Genomic DNA, 17,003 nt, shown 5'->3' on the forward strand with positions numbered 1-17,003 from the left:
AAATGCATTTGTTAATGGGATCTTAATCTTAAATATGGAATTCTCAAAAATTACGTTGCAAACGACTGTTCTCATATACGCATAGAGGCAGTGTCTGTGTAATTAGTTCAAATTATGTTGCCAAACTGACTTCATGCTTTCCATGCAAACTAAATGCAATATTTGGTTCTAGAGTATCTGATTCCATATTGTTGAGTGTATATACAGAAGTGCTGTATGCTGTAAACATGAATAGCATGGTGGATTTGAATCACATACTGTTTCTGAATAGTCTAACCTTTCACAGACATTTAGAGCATGAAAATTTGCCTTTCAGGTGTATGTTCTATTTGCTCACTCTGCGATCATTTCTTCTATTGTCTTTCACTAACCCTATTTATATATGCAAAGCATAGGTTTTCAGTTCACAGATGCATGTTGATTTTAAATCTTTTATCACATCGTGTGCTGTTGAATGACTGACATAGATCACTTGCGCATTTGAGCTGCTAACATTCACTGCACTCCTCCAGGCCTGGTAAGTACATGTTTTTATGCTTATCATGCATTCAAAATAGAAATAAAATTTAAAATACAGTCTGAAAATAGTGATAGCATTTCTTTTATGTTCCTTTCTAGGTGAATAAAGTCATTGCTGGTGTCATTGACCAAACGACTGGAGAAGTCCTTTCAGTCTTTCAGGCTATTTTAAAAGGTTTTATTGACTATGACACTGGAATTAGATTGCTTGAGAATCAGCTGGTCCTTTCTGGAATCATTTCTCCAGAATTAGGAGTATGTTATGATTTGGAAGAAGCTAAAGCTCGTGCCCTAATTGATGAGCAGACTCTGTTGCAGTTGCAGGAATTAAGTAATGCAAAGAAACTTATTTCAGAATCATCATTATCAAATCTTCCAGTTGTGTCAGCTTTGGAACAAGGTTTAATTTCAGAACCTGTGGCTATTAAAATCCTTGAGAATCAGCTTTCAACTGGGCACTTGATTTTGCCATCTACTGGAGAAAACCTGACCTTGCAGAATGCTTTCCAGAGAAACCTAATTTCTCCAACATTATATGCAAAACTTCTGGAAAGACAAGACATAGGTAAAGATCTCATAGACCCCAACTGTGCTGAGAAGATTTCCCTTGAACAGATGATTCATAGAAGCATATTGCATGAAAAAACAGGGCTAAGACTCCTACCTGTGAAACCACAAGAAAAAGGCAGAATCATGTTCAAATGTGGAAGGAGGATAACCGTTTTGAGGGCAGCCCATGAAGGACTCATTGATCGGGAAACAATGTTCAGGCTGCTGGGTGCTCAGTTAATGTCTGGAGGTATAATTGACCCTGACTCAGGGAGGAGAATGACTGTGGAGGAAGCTATGGGACAAGGGATGATAGATCAGGACACAGCTTGTGGGATCCTCACGCATCAGGTGCAGACTGGTGGAATCCTTTGTCAAAATTCAGGACAACGCTTGACTGTTGATGAAGCAGTACAATGCAACTTAATATCATCCACCAGTGCACTGTTGGTATTAGAAGCACAGAGAGGCTTTGTTGGACTAATCTGGCCTCACACTGGTGAAATATTCCCTGTATCAACTTCTTTGCACCAAGAGATGATAACAAATGAGCTGGCATTCAAAATACTAAATGATAGACAGAAAATAGCTGCACTTTACATTCCAGAAACTTGTGAAATACTCAGTCTAGATAAAGCCGCACAATCAGGGATAATAGACATCAATACTTTATCTGTTTTGACCAATGTGACTTTACCAGATAAAATGCCCAATGTAGAGGAATTACAGTCCCCTTGTAAAAAAGCTGCAAAATGGTTATCAACATACGAATTCCTACCATCTGTATTTCATGACTGTGAAGAGGAACATGAAGATTCTGGCACAGAAGACCCTGTATGTCAAAATATAGATCAAGCTAAGAAACTATTCATATCTTACCTGATGGTGAATAGTTACATGGATGCAAACACTGGAGGAAGACTTTTGTTATATGATGGACAACTGCAAGAAGCTATCAATAGGTTGCTGGAAGGTGACGGTGCTGCGTATAACGCTGGTGTGTCAGAAACAGAGTTTAATAACAAATACATAAGCTCGAAAGGAATTAACCTGAAGTCAGCTGGCAGTGTCCACTTAAATAATGTCACAGGCAGTGTTCAAGGTTATCTTTCAGGTGCTGAGAATACTTCTAATAACAGGAAATTAAATCAGTTTGGAGATTTTGGGAATTATGTATCTTCACATGGAGAAGATCTCTGTGCATGTAGACCAGAGGTTTGCAATGCCATTGGTACTGAGCAATCAGAATATACACAGGAGACATTGATTACTAACCCTACAGAACTTAGAAACATAGTAAGTAGCACTCAAAATTCCATGAACAGGAATGGAGTCAGAGGTCGTCTGGAGGTTTCGGAGTGGACTGAACTGTGTAAGCTTAACAGTCAGAAGGCAAATTCAGGAAACATTGAAGGATGTCTTCCAAATGAATCAAATGCAAATCTTGTTTCAGAAACAGAGAAAGAAGAGATTTATATGGCAGAAGGTCTGTGTAATGAAAACAGGAATGATAAAACCTCAGAAAATTCCTTAAGTGTGAATGATTTGTCAGATAATGAAACCTGGAGAGAGCTAGAAAGGTGCACAAAATACAGGCCTCACATCTTGCAAGCTGACAATAGCAGAATAGTACTGGGTAGCAACAAGAAAGATGATTTTCAGAGAAGTCTTGGTTCGTCCATCAGTTCAGATACTGAATACAGACTTCCAGAAGATATTAGTCAGTGTGGTGACACACTACTTTTTGAGGATAATCGATACAGTGAGCCACCTCTACAGGACTACACTGATGTGTGTAACAATCCATCTCTAGAGGACTATCTTCATATACATGACAGGCTATCCTTGGAGGACTGGCTGGATTTGCGGAGTAAGCTGTGTCTAGAAGACAGTGGAGACATGCACTGCAGGCCTTCATTGGGTGGCGACGCTGTTCTACATGATGGACCACCTGTGGGGGACAGTAACAGCCCAGCACAAAGGCTAACAGTAGAAGAAAGCAATCTCACATTTGAGAAGTTACCACTGTGTGACAGTAGTTCTGACTCATCAGTAGAAGGGAGCGATGGCATCCCACAGTTTGAAAGTAACTGCTTGCAGCATGAATGCAGTGAGGTAGCCTCTGAAGATGGCAGCTCTCAGTTTGATGATGATGAAGATGATGTCTATGAAACGCCTCAGGCTGATGATGATGACAGTGATGTCTATGATACTCCACAAATGGATGATGATGATTCCTGTGGCACTTCTCAAGGTGGTGATGGTTTTGATGCCTTGCAGCTGCGGGACGATAATACACCAGAGCCAGAATTGTCTGAAACGTCAGTTCCATTAAATTTTCTAGAGGAGAGAGGTGGTCTAATAACCCTAGGAGAAGAGACCAGCTCTTTTCAAGAATTTGCAACTAATGCTGGAGAGACCGTCCATGTAAATTTGACAGGGCAACCTGAGATCAGAAATACAGCTTCTGCAAGTGCCGAAACTATGGAAGGAATCCGTGAGGAGGAAGGGGAAAGAACAAGGAGCTTTGGAGAGAAGAAGCAAAAATTACCAGTTACTCTGGAGAGTGAAGGAAGAAAGGAGGGAGGCCTTAGTTCCTTACGGAAGACGTATGAAGCAGAAGTACGAGACAGGGATGAGGAAGATGAAGTGAAAGCGGAAAGTGACTCTTATGAGGATGAATCTGAAGGTACACAGGAGGAGGAAGATGATGAAGAGGATTATGATAGTTCTGATGACTCTGACAGTGATGACGAAAGGGTTATTTCTTATCCACATCATCAATGTATAAACAAAGATGACCAGTTGTTAATTTCTTTAGGAGACATAGAAAATAGCAATGAAAATAATCAGAATATTGATGACTGTTGCTATTCTTTAGGCCACAAGACAGTATATGCTTTGCAATTCCAGCCTAACCATGACAATGGAAAACTATCCTCAGGAAAATGCGAATCTGCATCAGATGATTCTGAGAAAAGATGTGTTGGTCTTACATGTGCAAGTGAAGACAACAGACAGCAGGAAACAGAAGATGGATATGGGACTTGTGTCGAAAGTAAACACATGTCACAAGACACTGCTGAGCCTGTTCAGTCTGAAAATACCTTTGACACTAAAGGCATGTCCTGTAAGAGTGAAGAAAATAATAAAACACAGTTTAAGGTTCCAAGTTCTCAGCTTCTTGATGATGCTGTGGCATCTGACGAGCGTGTAACAGCCTTCCTAATTACAAAGCAAGCTACTGATGATGATGAAAGTACTCAGACAAATTTGCTGCTTTCAGAATGCCTTAGTGATAGCATAAATAAAACCAATAGTACCATGCCAACGTTACATTCAAACCATGGACAAAGACAGAGAGATGCAGTATTTGCAGAGGAAAAAGTATTAAATTATATGGCTGGTATGGAACAATTAAAGGAAAGTTCATCCCAAATGGACAATAAATTCCTTAAGGATATGCCTTATGTGAATGATAGTGATAGTTCACTTAGTGACCAAGTACATCCAGTCACTGGTTGGAAGCATGGTCAAATAGGAAGAGGTTTTGAAGTTCTTACAGAAAATAAAAATAGAATAAAGATTATGGAGGAATGTGATATCATGGGGCTAAGGAAAAGTCCCATTCAGATGGAAAGCCTTGGGGAAATATTTGATGCATCAGTAATTAAAGCTGATAGAGAAGCTCCTGTTTCAAGTAAAGAAAAAATAAATGTTAATCAAGCTTTGCTTGACATTGGAGGTGGTGTGAAGTCAGATGAATTTAAGAGAGATTTTAACATTTCTACTTCTTTGAAACAATATACAACTGACATAAAAAGCGGCAGCCATTCAGAATTGGATAAAACTGAATCCTGTTGCTTTATGGACAGGGAAATAGGGGAGAAGGGCGTACAGAATGGAAAGGATTTTCTGCTGAATATGGAAGAAATGTATTCAAGTGAATTTCACACCTATTCTTTTCCCTCAACTGATAGAGTGAAACCAAAGGAAATTAGCATAACTAAAGAAACGGGGAGAGTTACCTGTCAAAATACTGACAATGTTCTTAAAGACTTCTCAGAAAAAAAGAGCAGCAATAATAGTGAATTTTCCCCAGTAAAAGCAGATGCTTTAGGAAGTATTGAGGATGCCAAAGAATCAGGAGATGGGAGTGAAGTGCTACCTTCTGGGAGTCATACCCATACTGCTGATGTTTCTTCTGCAGTTCTGAGCAGCATAGGGACTGACTTGAATTATTGTGCCCAGAAAGAACATGAGATGCTGGAAAACACAAAGGAAGAAAATTTTATGGCCAGTGAGACTTGTTCCCTTGGAAGTGGTTTCAAAAAACAAATGTCCATGGAGTCATTGCAAAAGGAAATGGGACCCTGCAAAGATTTTCAAGTCAAGGAAGGTATTTCACTATCACCAGCAGTCTCTGATACACTAATGGAAGACTTAAAGAATATATTACAAAGGAAATTGAAAACAGGACATGTTTACTGCAAGCAGGAGGGTGAACCTCTGAGTTACTCCGATACCAAAATGTTAATGCAAAATTTACTTACAATGGTTAGAAGCACCCAGCTTGGGAGTGACACGTCTAGTGGGTCAAATCTCAAGCAAATAAGCAATGCTGTTAGAACTGCATTCATGGTTACCACACCATCTACAGAGCCAAAGGACAGTGATGCTCTTTCATTGCTTTGGCCTGACTGCAGAAGTCCTGATCTTCTTCGTGATATTCTGAGGCAGGAATCCTGCAAGCAAAAGATTGCTGACCCAGACAAAAGAAAGACTGAAACAGATATGAAAGCTCCTGTTCCAAAACTTACTGCTTCTGAACTTCTGGAGGTTTTTCAAATCTCGCCTGGAGATGAACGTACAAGCAAGTTAGAGGAGCTGATAAGTGGTTTGCTTACAAGCTCACAGGTGGCTGGTATCACCACAGAACACGAGGGTAAAGGCAAAGTAGACGGGCTTTGTACTCTTTTCTCAACAGAACAATTGGAGTTTGGATCAGAAATTGCTAAAGAGAAAACATTGGCAGACGATGCAGCTGTTGCTTGGAAGTGTGACTGGGAGCATGGGAAGACAGAGAGCCTGTCTGGAGGCTTTACTGAGCCTGTTTTCAAAACAAAAGAAGCAGACCTGGAAGACACCCCTGTTAGCATGGTAAGTAACAACAGTTAGTATGTGCTATGGGTCCTGTGTTAAAGGAATTGCATGAATCCTTCATAGTGCTGGAAAGAATAATTAAACTGGAAAAATGATGGACACATTAAATTATAACACTAAAATAAACTATAATTAAAACAAGAAATTCAATTGCTTGTTTTCATGTCTGTTAGTTTGAAAAATCTTTTCATACTGTTAAAACTCATTTTCAGGTTGATGGAGTACAGCAATGTTTAAAGTTAACAGAAAAAATGCGAGGACACTTGGCAGTGCTTCAGGATATGAAAAGCCACTTAGATAACCAGGAGCCTAATAGTAACAACTTGGAAATACTGAAAGATGAATTGGAACAACTAGAGGTAAGTAAAGTTTTATTTATGCTTGTATGTCAGTGATGGGTGCTAGGAAGAGCCCTTAGATTAAAAAAGAGAGATTTCCAATATAGTTAAAGTAATTCACATTCAAATGTTCTTCTTGCTTAGTAACTTAATGCATTTTATGTGTGTTCTCTTTGTAGTCATTTGAATCTGGACTGGCTACTTTTGCAATTATCCTAAAAAATGATATGAAGTTGACAGAAGAGTTTTTAAAGTTTTGTAACAGGGATATTCCTGGAGAGAAACTTGAAGAGCTAAAGATAAGCTATGACTGTTTGCAGGAAGCATTTCTGGTGGTCTGTGATACGTCTTCAAAACGAGCAAAACAAATAATCAGTGCTATTGACTTGGAAATGGTATGTTTTTATCAAGTGTATGTTTTTGCCTTGGTTTTCCTCAAGGTAATTTGGCTAAACAGAATTTGGTTTTGCTTTATTTTGTTTTATCTTGATATAAAAGTATGTGTATGATTCTATTTAATATGATAGAAAATGTGACTAGGCTGCAGGGGCATCATTAAATATACAACTTCCCTTTCTAGTCTAAGCTTGCAGTATTACACCAGCAACTTGTAAGCAGACTGCAGAGATTTTCAGACTGGATCACAGAAAACAGTAAAATCATGAATGACTACACAGTGAATAGTAATGATATGGAAGAGCTGAAGAAAAGTTTACAGCTATTTAAAGTAAGTATTCTTTATGGCAGGTGTTGGTGCTTCTGACAAATGTTGCTACATATTATTAATTATTAGCTAGCTTTTGTATACCTGCTCATTAACCTCTGTCCCTTAAACAGATGGCTAGAACTAATTACTTAAGACAACAACTGCTTGATAGTCCAGTAATAAAAACTTGTTGATTTGCTTTTTCTCTCAAAAAGATTTTTGACCGAGTTCAGCTTCCTGAGAAAGCTGTTGGTTCTGCTTAAATTTGTTGCAATAAATATGACCCTTTTTGGAAATCTTAATTTATAATACAAGTATTTCAGTGATTAAAAGGACAAGGTCCAGAATCTTTACTGAAGTGTAGTTACCTTCCAAATCAATTATATGTCAGAACAAGAAAAGGGAAAGATAAAAAGCTTCTTCACTACACAATCCATGAAATGAGTCATTAAAACCAAATCAGATTAAATTTTTAGTAAAGTTCATACACCTCTGTATGTATGAATGGTAAAAATTACATTATTTTATTGTGCTTTAATAGGGTTCCAGTATGCATGGTAATGCCATAGGGACGCAAAGTGACTAACTGTTGGCAGAATTCGGCACACTGCTGGCAGTGGGACTTCTCGCTCTGGAATTGAGAAGTAAATATTTTAACATTTCTGGGTCTTCAGACCTAGAAAAGTTAAACCTAACCTGCCGTAAATCTTCCAGAGTTGAATGTCAGCCAGTTTTCAAACATCCATGGGAGAGCAAAGAAACAGAGATATTCCTTGGACTTGGACTGTCCCAGAGGCAAACTATGCAGAAATTCAAATGCCATACCTGAATGTGTCAGAATGATTTGGGCACAGAATTTTTATTTACCGCGGCTAAAAAAAGAGGGTAGCAATACTTGTGTTTTATTTGTACTGATTTTGTCTTCATTGCTATTAATTTCCTTCTCTTCGTTCACAGAACAGGGCTGCAGAGCTTGGCTGTGAAAAAATGCAACTGGAGTCCACTGCGTTTGATGTTCAGTTCTTCATTTCTGAACACGCTCAAGATCTTTCTCCTAATCAGAGCAAACAGCTGCTGAGGCTCTTAAATACCACCCAGAAATCTTTTCAGGAAGTGCAGGAAGCAGTGGCAACTCAAGTGGAAAGTTTAGAGACTCAGTTACAGGCAGCGCAAGAGCGGGGTGATCAGAAGGTTTGCCTTTCTGTGTGAATGTGTGCTGAGTGTTTCTGTCTGTGGATGAGGAATTTTAATACCAGCATGCCGTATGAAGTGTATTCCTATCTTTTCAGGTTTTACTACAGATACAGTCATAGTTCTACAAAGATAATGAAGTTTGGTGAATTGTCATTTTTGTCTCTCCTTAGTACAGTCACAGAAACAGCATATTAGATTATGGACAGACAGAGTTTTCGGCCTTAGGATCTGTACAGGCTGAGGTGACCAAGTCTGCTCTTTCTAGCAATGAGGGAAATGTACTTGAGGTGTCTCACAGCTGTTGTTTGTTTAGCAGCTATATCAGCAGTTAAATAAAGCCATGAACTCTTCTGGCTGCAGCTGTATTGATCAGTGTATTTACTGTTGTACCATGGCTTATCACTTCTGTCGTGCTGAAGATTTTCTTTCCTTTAATTTGCCAGGTTGTCTGCTTATGTGATCATTTTTCTAGGTCTTTATAGTCAAAGAACCAGATTTGTTGAAATCCTTGCTACCTCAGCTTGTTTTGACTGAGACAGGTTAGAGGGACAAACATAGGAGTAAATCAGCAAAGATATTTGCGATTCTAGGTATGGGTGCTGGAAAAGCTATGAGTCAAGTTGGGACAGTTACCAGCTCAACTGGCATGGCTGCAGTCAGCAAGGATAAGCAGCCTTTGTAGAGTCAAAGGAGGCTAATAAGATGCTGCAGTGTAACTGCATCTCCTCTCATAAAAGCACTATCAAGACTCAGAACCACCACATCAGCCCCCGGTTTATGTATAGTTAAAGGTGTTTTAGCATTCTAAAGACTTTGTATTATTTTGTCATTCTAAGGACATTTGTCTCCACCATACTTTGTGAAAGAAACATAAAATTGAGTAAAGGAAGGGCACAGATAACTTTTCTAGAACTTGGCAACAATAATGAGCTTGCATGTTTTGTTCTTCTCTACTGCTTAAAAAGTCAACATTTTCTATTCAGGTAACATATTATTCATACCAACAAGAGCTAACTCACAATCACAACTAACCTCTGTTTTGATATCCTTTTTTCAGAATTAATGGTGTTTATCACAGGTTTCAAGCGGTTAAGAGACTGGATTTTCACTCCTGTCGTTTGGAGATTTCATCTTTCACATATGTGCATGGCCAGACTTCTATTGGGCAGTTCCATCAAACGTGGTCTCTTTTACTTACAACATATTTGAGGTTTATCCATAACTTCTGTATTTCATCTTGCTCTTTGTACCACCGCTATCATGTTTACAGCATACTTTTAAAATTACTGCTTTGCAATATTGATGTTCAAAGGTAATTCCTTGTTAGAGTGTCTGTTAGTTACAGAAGTGAGGACATTTTTGCTTTATTGTTCAATTGTACTTGGCTTTAATGTAGGATGTGGCTGAACGGCAGCAGGAATGCAGAGAGAAACTGCAGGAAATCTGTGATTTGCTTACACAGACTGAAAATCGACTAATTGGACAGCAAGAGTCTCTTGTTATTGGAGACAGCAAGGCTGAGCTGGAACGATACCAGACCAAACAGGAGGTATGCACAATTCTAGTCAGATAAGTTAGAGAAGACCGAGTGCAGAGGAGAGTGACTAGACTTTTGTTGAATAACAAGATTTGTCTTGTGAGAGGAGAGTAGAATAGATCTGTTTGACCTACCAGAAGTAAAGGCTTAACGGCATGCAATCTAAACTGCTGCCCATGAATATACTTCACTATGTGCCAGTGGGAGAAAAGAAATTTTCAAACTTGGAGACACTAGAATAGGGAGCATGTCCTAGATATTTCAAGAAGCATTCCTGGAGCAGCTGTGAAATTTGTTAGATATTAGCTTAAGATTGTTCCTGTCAGTTGTGATAAAATCATGCATGTTTATTATGCTAAAACATTTCGCCAGCTTTTTAACTGGTATCAGGGAGTGCTTATTCCTGTTCACAGTATTTTGAGGAATTCTGCTGCAAGGCTGTCTCTTGTCTGAGGTTTACTCCTGTTTTGGTTTGAATTCTCTTTTTTCTGGTGTTGATCTCCTTGGTGTTCTTGTGTAACAGAGCCCTTTGCTTGCTTGCTTTCCTATTGCAGCCTTGCTTTTCAGCTGTATCCTGTCACCTGTAAGCTTTTACCCTGTTCTGACCGATACTAATTGAGTTTATGATAGTTAAAGGACTGAAGGACTTGGTACGTTTCTTCTTCCTCCTTCTCCTAGTAGTAGTTTACTATACAGAAGAGCTCAAAATCAGGTTTAATAATCTATAAAGGCAGAGATTTCCTTACTCATCTTGCTTTGCTTTACTTATCTTCAAAGTAACATATCTAGTTTGACAAAGTTCTCCTTATTCTAAGTGGAAAGATGCAGATACCCCTGGGGTACCTCTTAATATTGCTTACCTGTTTTAAGAATTTATGGCTTAAATGGAGTACCCATGGGAGTGAAGAATGATGCAGCATATGCTTCAGGGTTTTTTCATCCGTTATTTGTGACTACCTAGTAGATTTGTTATTTACTGACTGATTTCTTGTAGACACCATGGTAGAAGTGTGTCTCAGGAAGGGAATGGGAGCTTAAAAAAGGTCTTCTATAGATGAAATCAGAGCTTTCATCCTCAGTGAGCTGTTGAAAAGGGAGCACAGAGATCTTTGTGAGAGAAAGAGAATATTGTCTTGATGCAGCATCCCCAAGAAAATCTTCCAAACATACTTGCCAAAGTGTTAAAACAAGCTGCAGTTTTAGCTGCCAAACTATGTTCTATAATTGCTGCAAAATCTGTAGTCTAGAATGTGAATCAAATATTTTTATTTTGCAGCTTCAAGTGTTGCACTCATACAAAGAAAAAAACCTTAATTATTTCAGTAACTGGGTGAATGTATTCAACAGCATAATTATCATTATAATTTAAGCTCCCTTCAGATAACTGGGAGGCAGATTTTTTTTATCTGACTCTATCATAGGACTAGGCGAACTCCTTTGGATAAACTAAAACTAAACATCTGTTCTCTATGAAATTTAATGGACTTAAACAATCCTTGGAGATTGAAATATGATCATTGGTTACAACTAAAGAAAAATATTCTTATGGCTTTTCTGGCCTGAACAAAACCAAGAAGAATGGGAAAACATCCACCTGGGAAAGCTGACTACAAGTTTCTGACATTTATTCAGTCCCCTTTCTTTCTGCAGCTTTCTGTTAAGATAGTAATGAAACGAACTTGTCAGGAGACTCACCTTGCTAACTACAGCGTAGCAGATTTATTTTGTGTCTGGATATCTAAAAGATAAGATATATTTTCTTTGGTGTACATGGAAATACAATATTTGAGCTGCTAAACAAAAGGAAAAAGTGGCCTCAGTCTGAATAGGAGTGTAAGCCAACAGACCTGTAATTTTAAAATACCAGACAGATGGAGCTGCAGCAACATTCTAAGATGTTGATTTTATTTTTTAAATAATCCTATCTGTAATTTAGTAATGTGTCGTGTGCTCCCAAGTTAGAAAGGAGCAAGTGTGGTGCTTACCCCCAGAGCAGAGATTGTTCCAATAAAGTTAATTGGAATGATCTGGTGAATAATTTACTTACTCCTATTTACTTTCTTTTTTCTCAAAAGGAGATACAAAAAGACATGAGAATGAGTGCCCAGACACTGGCAGAGATTGTGAAAAATACTGAAACCTTCTTGAAAGAGAATGGAGAAAAGTTGTCACAAGAAGACAAGACTATTCTTGAACAGAAACTTAATGAAGCTAAGACAAAGTGTTTGCTCCTTAGCCAGAAGGCAGAAGAGTCCAAAAAAAAATTGGATAAAGCTATGACAACAGCAATTAAGCAGGAAACAGAAAAGGTTTTTAGGCAACCATTTTGTACTTTTATTCAAACTCTTTACATGTCATATGGGATTAGTCTTGCAACTTAGTGTCGTGTGGTGGGTTGACCCTGGCAGGACCGTCAACCTCCATGGCTGCAGGTGGAGATCTGCTCCAGCGTTAACCTCCATGGCTGCAGGGCACGGCCTGCCTCACCGTGGGTCTTCACCACGGGCTGCAGGGGAATCTCTGCTCCGGCACCCGCAGCCCCTCCTGCCCCTCCTTCTGCACCGACCTGGGGGGCTGCAGGGCTGCTCCTCTCACATAGTCTCACTCCTCTCTCTGGTTGCAGTTGTGCAGGGTGTTTCCGCCCCCCTTAAATATGCTATCCAAGAGGCACTGCCACTGTCACTGATGGCTCAGCCTTGGCCAGCAGCGGATCCGTCTTGGAGCCGGCTGCTCTGTCGGACATGGGGGAAGCTTCTCACAGCTTCTCACAGAAGCCACCCCCATAGCCCCCTGCTACCAATACCTTGCCACGCAAAACCAGTACATATTGATGTGATGTGGAGAGATTAAAATGTTATTTCATTTGAATGACTAATAAACTGCTGATTTATTTTCTTTATGGAACAAAGAGCAATATATATATGTCAATCAGATATTTTGTTTAGCGTTAATGTATTTTAAATGGTCTGTTTACATATGCTATTTTGTAGTGCCTAAAGAAGATTTCTAAACTGAAACTGTGAAATTTCAATGTAGGTTGCAGCCATAGAACAGCTGGAAGAAAGTAAAAATACAATAGAAAATCTCTTGGATTGGTTATCAAATGTGGATAAAGAAGCGGAGCACGGCTGGAAGTTTAAGCAGGTGATAGAACAGAATGGAACACACTTTGAAGAGGGAGATGTGAAGGCTTTGGAAGGAGAGGAGGATGATGTCAATGGTAATCTGCTGGAAATTCAGCAAGACATGGAAACTCAGGTGGATGGACGAGTAAAAAGCACAGAAGATAATCTGAACCAGCAGTATCAGAAAGTCAAGGTACTGTTACTGGGTTTATTCAGCATTTCGGTGCTAAGCATATCAGTCCTCATTCGACATCAGTGGATTCAATCGCATCCTTTCTGTCATAGACTTTGGAACAGGCACTGGAAAGTTAGTGATGTACAGTAGTAGGAATTTCAGTATTTCAAATGTATTGTGAATTTGTCACTTTTTGCTGTTACTGTGGTTGTTTCATGTATTATGGCTCAGTTTTATGGCTTCTGTTAACTTACAATTGAGCAACCAAGAACTTCTAGGTGAGATTTCACGGATGTGTTGATGAAAATGATTATGCTGTTAGCTGATACTATCTTGGATTTTCTTTTTAATTGAAAAAGCAACCAAGCCCAAAGAAAAATAAGATCATTTATTTTTGTGTACTTCCACTTTTTTGATGATTCTTTTCTGCACCTAATGCCTACAGGATAATTGCCCACTGTACTCACGGACGAAAAGCATTAAGGTCTGTTTTACATAGCTATTTTGCATAGGAGTAGAAGACCTTCAAAAATGGTGATTTTTTGCAAGAATATATTTGAAAGATGGATTTTGTTTGGGATACAGTTATAGTTCTTATGACTTAACTGTTTTTTACATGAGATTGAAGCAATTTGCATACATAGTACATGTCTCAATTTTTAAAGTCAAAAGGACCTGGTTTATGACCAAGTATATTTGATAAGAATTTTGATTTTGCTAAGCGTGCTACCCTAGATGTTAAGTAATAAACAAATAAGTTTTATTAGGAATAAAGTTAAAGGGATCGATAATGACTAAATTTACTATGCAGAGTTGTCTTTTAGAAGTACAGAGGAAAATGTTTGTGTGTTATATATCTCCTAGTATTTCTGATTTCCAATGATATTTGAAGACTCTCGTTTGGTCATGGCCTGTACATCTGGCTGAAATTGCCATTATGATGTCTCACAAAATTTTGAAACTGCACAGAAATATGATGACTAGGAGCCACGCTTTCACTTAAATAACTCACAAAATATTTTTTAATAAATAATATGAAAATTAGAAAAAGCTTTTTCTCATTTTGATGGACTTCGTTTCATCGTTTCTGAAGAAGCAACCAAGAACGTGCTGGTCATAATTTATCCTTTTCTTTCTTGTAGGCTCAACATGAGAAAATTATTTCACAGCAGCAGGCTATCATAATAGCGACTCAGTCTGCTCAGGCACTGCTTGAGAAACAAGGGCACTACCTTTCCCCGGAAGAAAAAGACAAGATGCAAAGGAACATGAAAGAGCTGAAGGCTCAGTATGAGACTGCTTTGGCTGAATCAGAACGGAAAATGAAATTGACTCATTCTCTAAGAGAAGAACTTGAGAAATTTGATGCAGATTATAGTGAATTTGAAACCTGGCTGCAGCAGGCAGAACAAGAACTTGACAATTTGGAGGCAGGTGCTTCCGACTTCAGTGGCATAATGGTCAAATTGAAAAGGCAAAAGAGTTTTTCAGAAGATGTTATATCTCACAAAGGTGATTTACGGTATATTACAATTTCTGGTCAAAGAGTTTTAGATGCTGCAAGATCATGTAGCAAAAGAGATGGTGTGAAGGTTGACAAAGATGGTATCGATACTTCAGCTACATATACTGAAGTGCAAAATAAACTGGATAGTGCTTCAGATCGTTTCAAATCTCTCTATACTAAGGTAAGTTTTATTATACTGAATAGGAAATACTGCTGTGATTGATTTGGCAGTTTGTATAAAAAAGGAGTTAGCTCATGAAACAAATACTGTGGGAAGTTGCAAATTTTTTGTTTCTTAAAGTTAGGTAACAAGATGATTTTTCAGATCTGCTTTATTCAAGTGCTGGACTATTTAAGGTCTGAATGGATGAAGTTTTCTACCTTGTGTTATAAGGAAGAAAATAAGACCAGATTTCTTGACTGTTCTTTCAGCCTTGAAACTCTTTGCGCGTATGATAGTACAGGATGTCCGAGTAACATTTTGGGGTGGAAAGAAATAGTAGTACTTTTAGATGGATAACATTTCTTTATGTTCCTTGCGATATTTCCCACAACTGCTTATTTACTTGGCTTCTTGCTAATGAGTATAGCAAGAGAGAGACTATGCCAAGATTAACATTTAAAATTTCATTTTGATTTATATCCTGAAATAGTTTGTACCAAGAAGGCTTTGTTGTCAGCACTAGGCATGCAAGAATGTAGTGATTTGAGGATAGTAATTATTTTCCACTTCTCTGCCAAATAAAGATTTTATGCTTAACAATCTGAGATTAGTCTCTAACTAGTAGGAAGCTAGCAGTGCAAAATCCTTCCAGGTACCTTAGAGAGGGAAGATAATCCAGCCGTCTGTGCCAGGTTCATGTATGGTATCTGTCTGGTAGAACTAGACAGACTTCACCAGCTGGTCTCACATGCCAGTTATCCAGCTGTTTTCAAAAAAACAACAAAGTGTTGTTCAATACCAATAATATTCTGGAACTGTAAACTTTTAAGATAATTATTAACTGAACCATTTAAGAGACAGTTGCTGTCAGTATCCTTTGACTGTGCCATTTCATGATTTTCTAAGTTTGTAGGTTCAGACTCCATGATACAGGTTCACTATAGACTGTTGTTCTGCAGCAGTTGCCTTCTTTGGGAATTATCACCTCTTTAACATTTGCTTGCTCAGAAATGTAAATTCTGTAAAGACATGGATTTGATCACTTGATTACTAAAACAGTGTGAACCCTGTTCTCAAACAGTTTGTGAAGAAGGTTCTCCATTTACAGCAGCTCATTTTAATTTTCCCACTTAATTTATGTGAACAGTGAAGCTAGAAGCTTGTATTAACACATTAGATTTCCTCCAATTTATTTATTGGATTAGTTTGAGTGTGAATGTAAAGATTTCATCGCTAAATTTTCAGAGAGAATATTTTTATGCACATAAAAAAAATTCTGTGCCAGCAGCTTGATTTATGGTCACGTATTTGTCAACTTGCCAGATCCTATACTTCGCATATATACATTTAGCACAGATGTAATAGACATGCTTTAAATATTTGACCATAAATATGCAGAGCAAGGTAGACTTCTTGCTAAATTGAGTCTTGAAGGACAGACCAACTTCGAAAAAGTGAGATCTTCCACAATTTGTAAGCGAGATCTTGCAATTGTAAATGGGTTTGTAGTAACTTTTTTGCCTTTTATAATAGCTTCTTGCTTTTAGTAAATATTTGTATTGCTTTTATTTTTTTATATATGTATATATATAGTTTGCACACACACATATGAGTTTATAGGCTTATATGTTGAAGGAATCTTCAAAGTCAGTTCTTAACCGGTTATGTAAATGAGTGCATTCTATGTTTGCCCACCAGAGGGAGACCAAGTACCATCTGTAAATATTAAAATACAGTGTATGGAAGGTTTAGAATATAAATATTTAAAGTAATGTTTATAAATATTATTACGTGATACAATCAGATTTTGCTTGTGAAACCACCTCCAAAATGTCTGAAAGAGCTCCACTGACCTTTTCACGTAATGATCCACTGTAAACGTTTTGGGGCATGCTAACATACTGGACTAATGGGATCTTGGTCAGATGACCTTCCTGAGTGACCAAAGCAAAGCTTATGTGCAATACTGAGCCATTTCACTTTGGAGTCGCCATGCCGATAAGGTGTTCGTGAAAGCAATACTCTGC

General features: G+C 38.2%; 1 protein-coding gene across 9 annotated transcripts in view; it reads left to right on the plus strand.

The window, feature by feature from the left end:
• DST (dystonin) overlaps positions 1 to 17,003 on the plus strand; it is a 302,875-nt gene that overhangs the window by 188,647 nt on the left and 97,225 nt on the right. For 8 of the 9 annotated variants that reach the window (XM_040599277.1, XM_040599279.1, XM_040599278.1 and 5 more), the window contains 4 exons: positions 9,866 to 10,018; positions 12,082 to 12,315; positions 13,043 to 13,324; positions 14,449 to 14,994. In XM_040599277.1, the coding sequence (XP_040455211.1) occupies positions 9,866 to 10,018; positions 12,082 to 12,315; positions 13,043 to 13,324; positions 14,449 to 14,994 (1,215 nt within the window). Of the gene's footprint in view, positions 1 to 618; positions 6,229 to 6,443; positions 6,591 to 6,748; positions 6,965 to 7,149; positions 7,297 to 8,232; positions 8,467 to 9,865; positions 10,019 to 12,081; positions 12,316 to 13,042; positions 13,325 to 14,448; positions 14,995 to 17,003 lie in introns of all 9 variants that reach the window. The other variant, XM_040599286.1, reaches the window with a different exon arrangement.

This window comes from Falco naumanni, chromosome 6 (genome assembly GCF_017639655.2).
Source record: "Falco naumanni isolate bFalNau1 chromosome 6, bFalNau1.pat, whole genome shotgun sequence".
NCBI lineage: Eukaryota > Metazoa > Chordata > Aves > Falconiformes > Falconidae > Falco > Falco naumanni.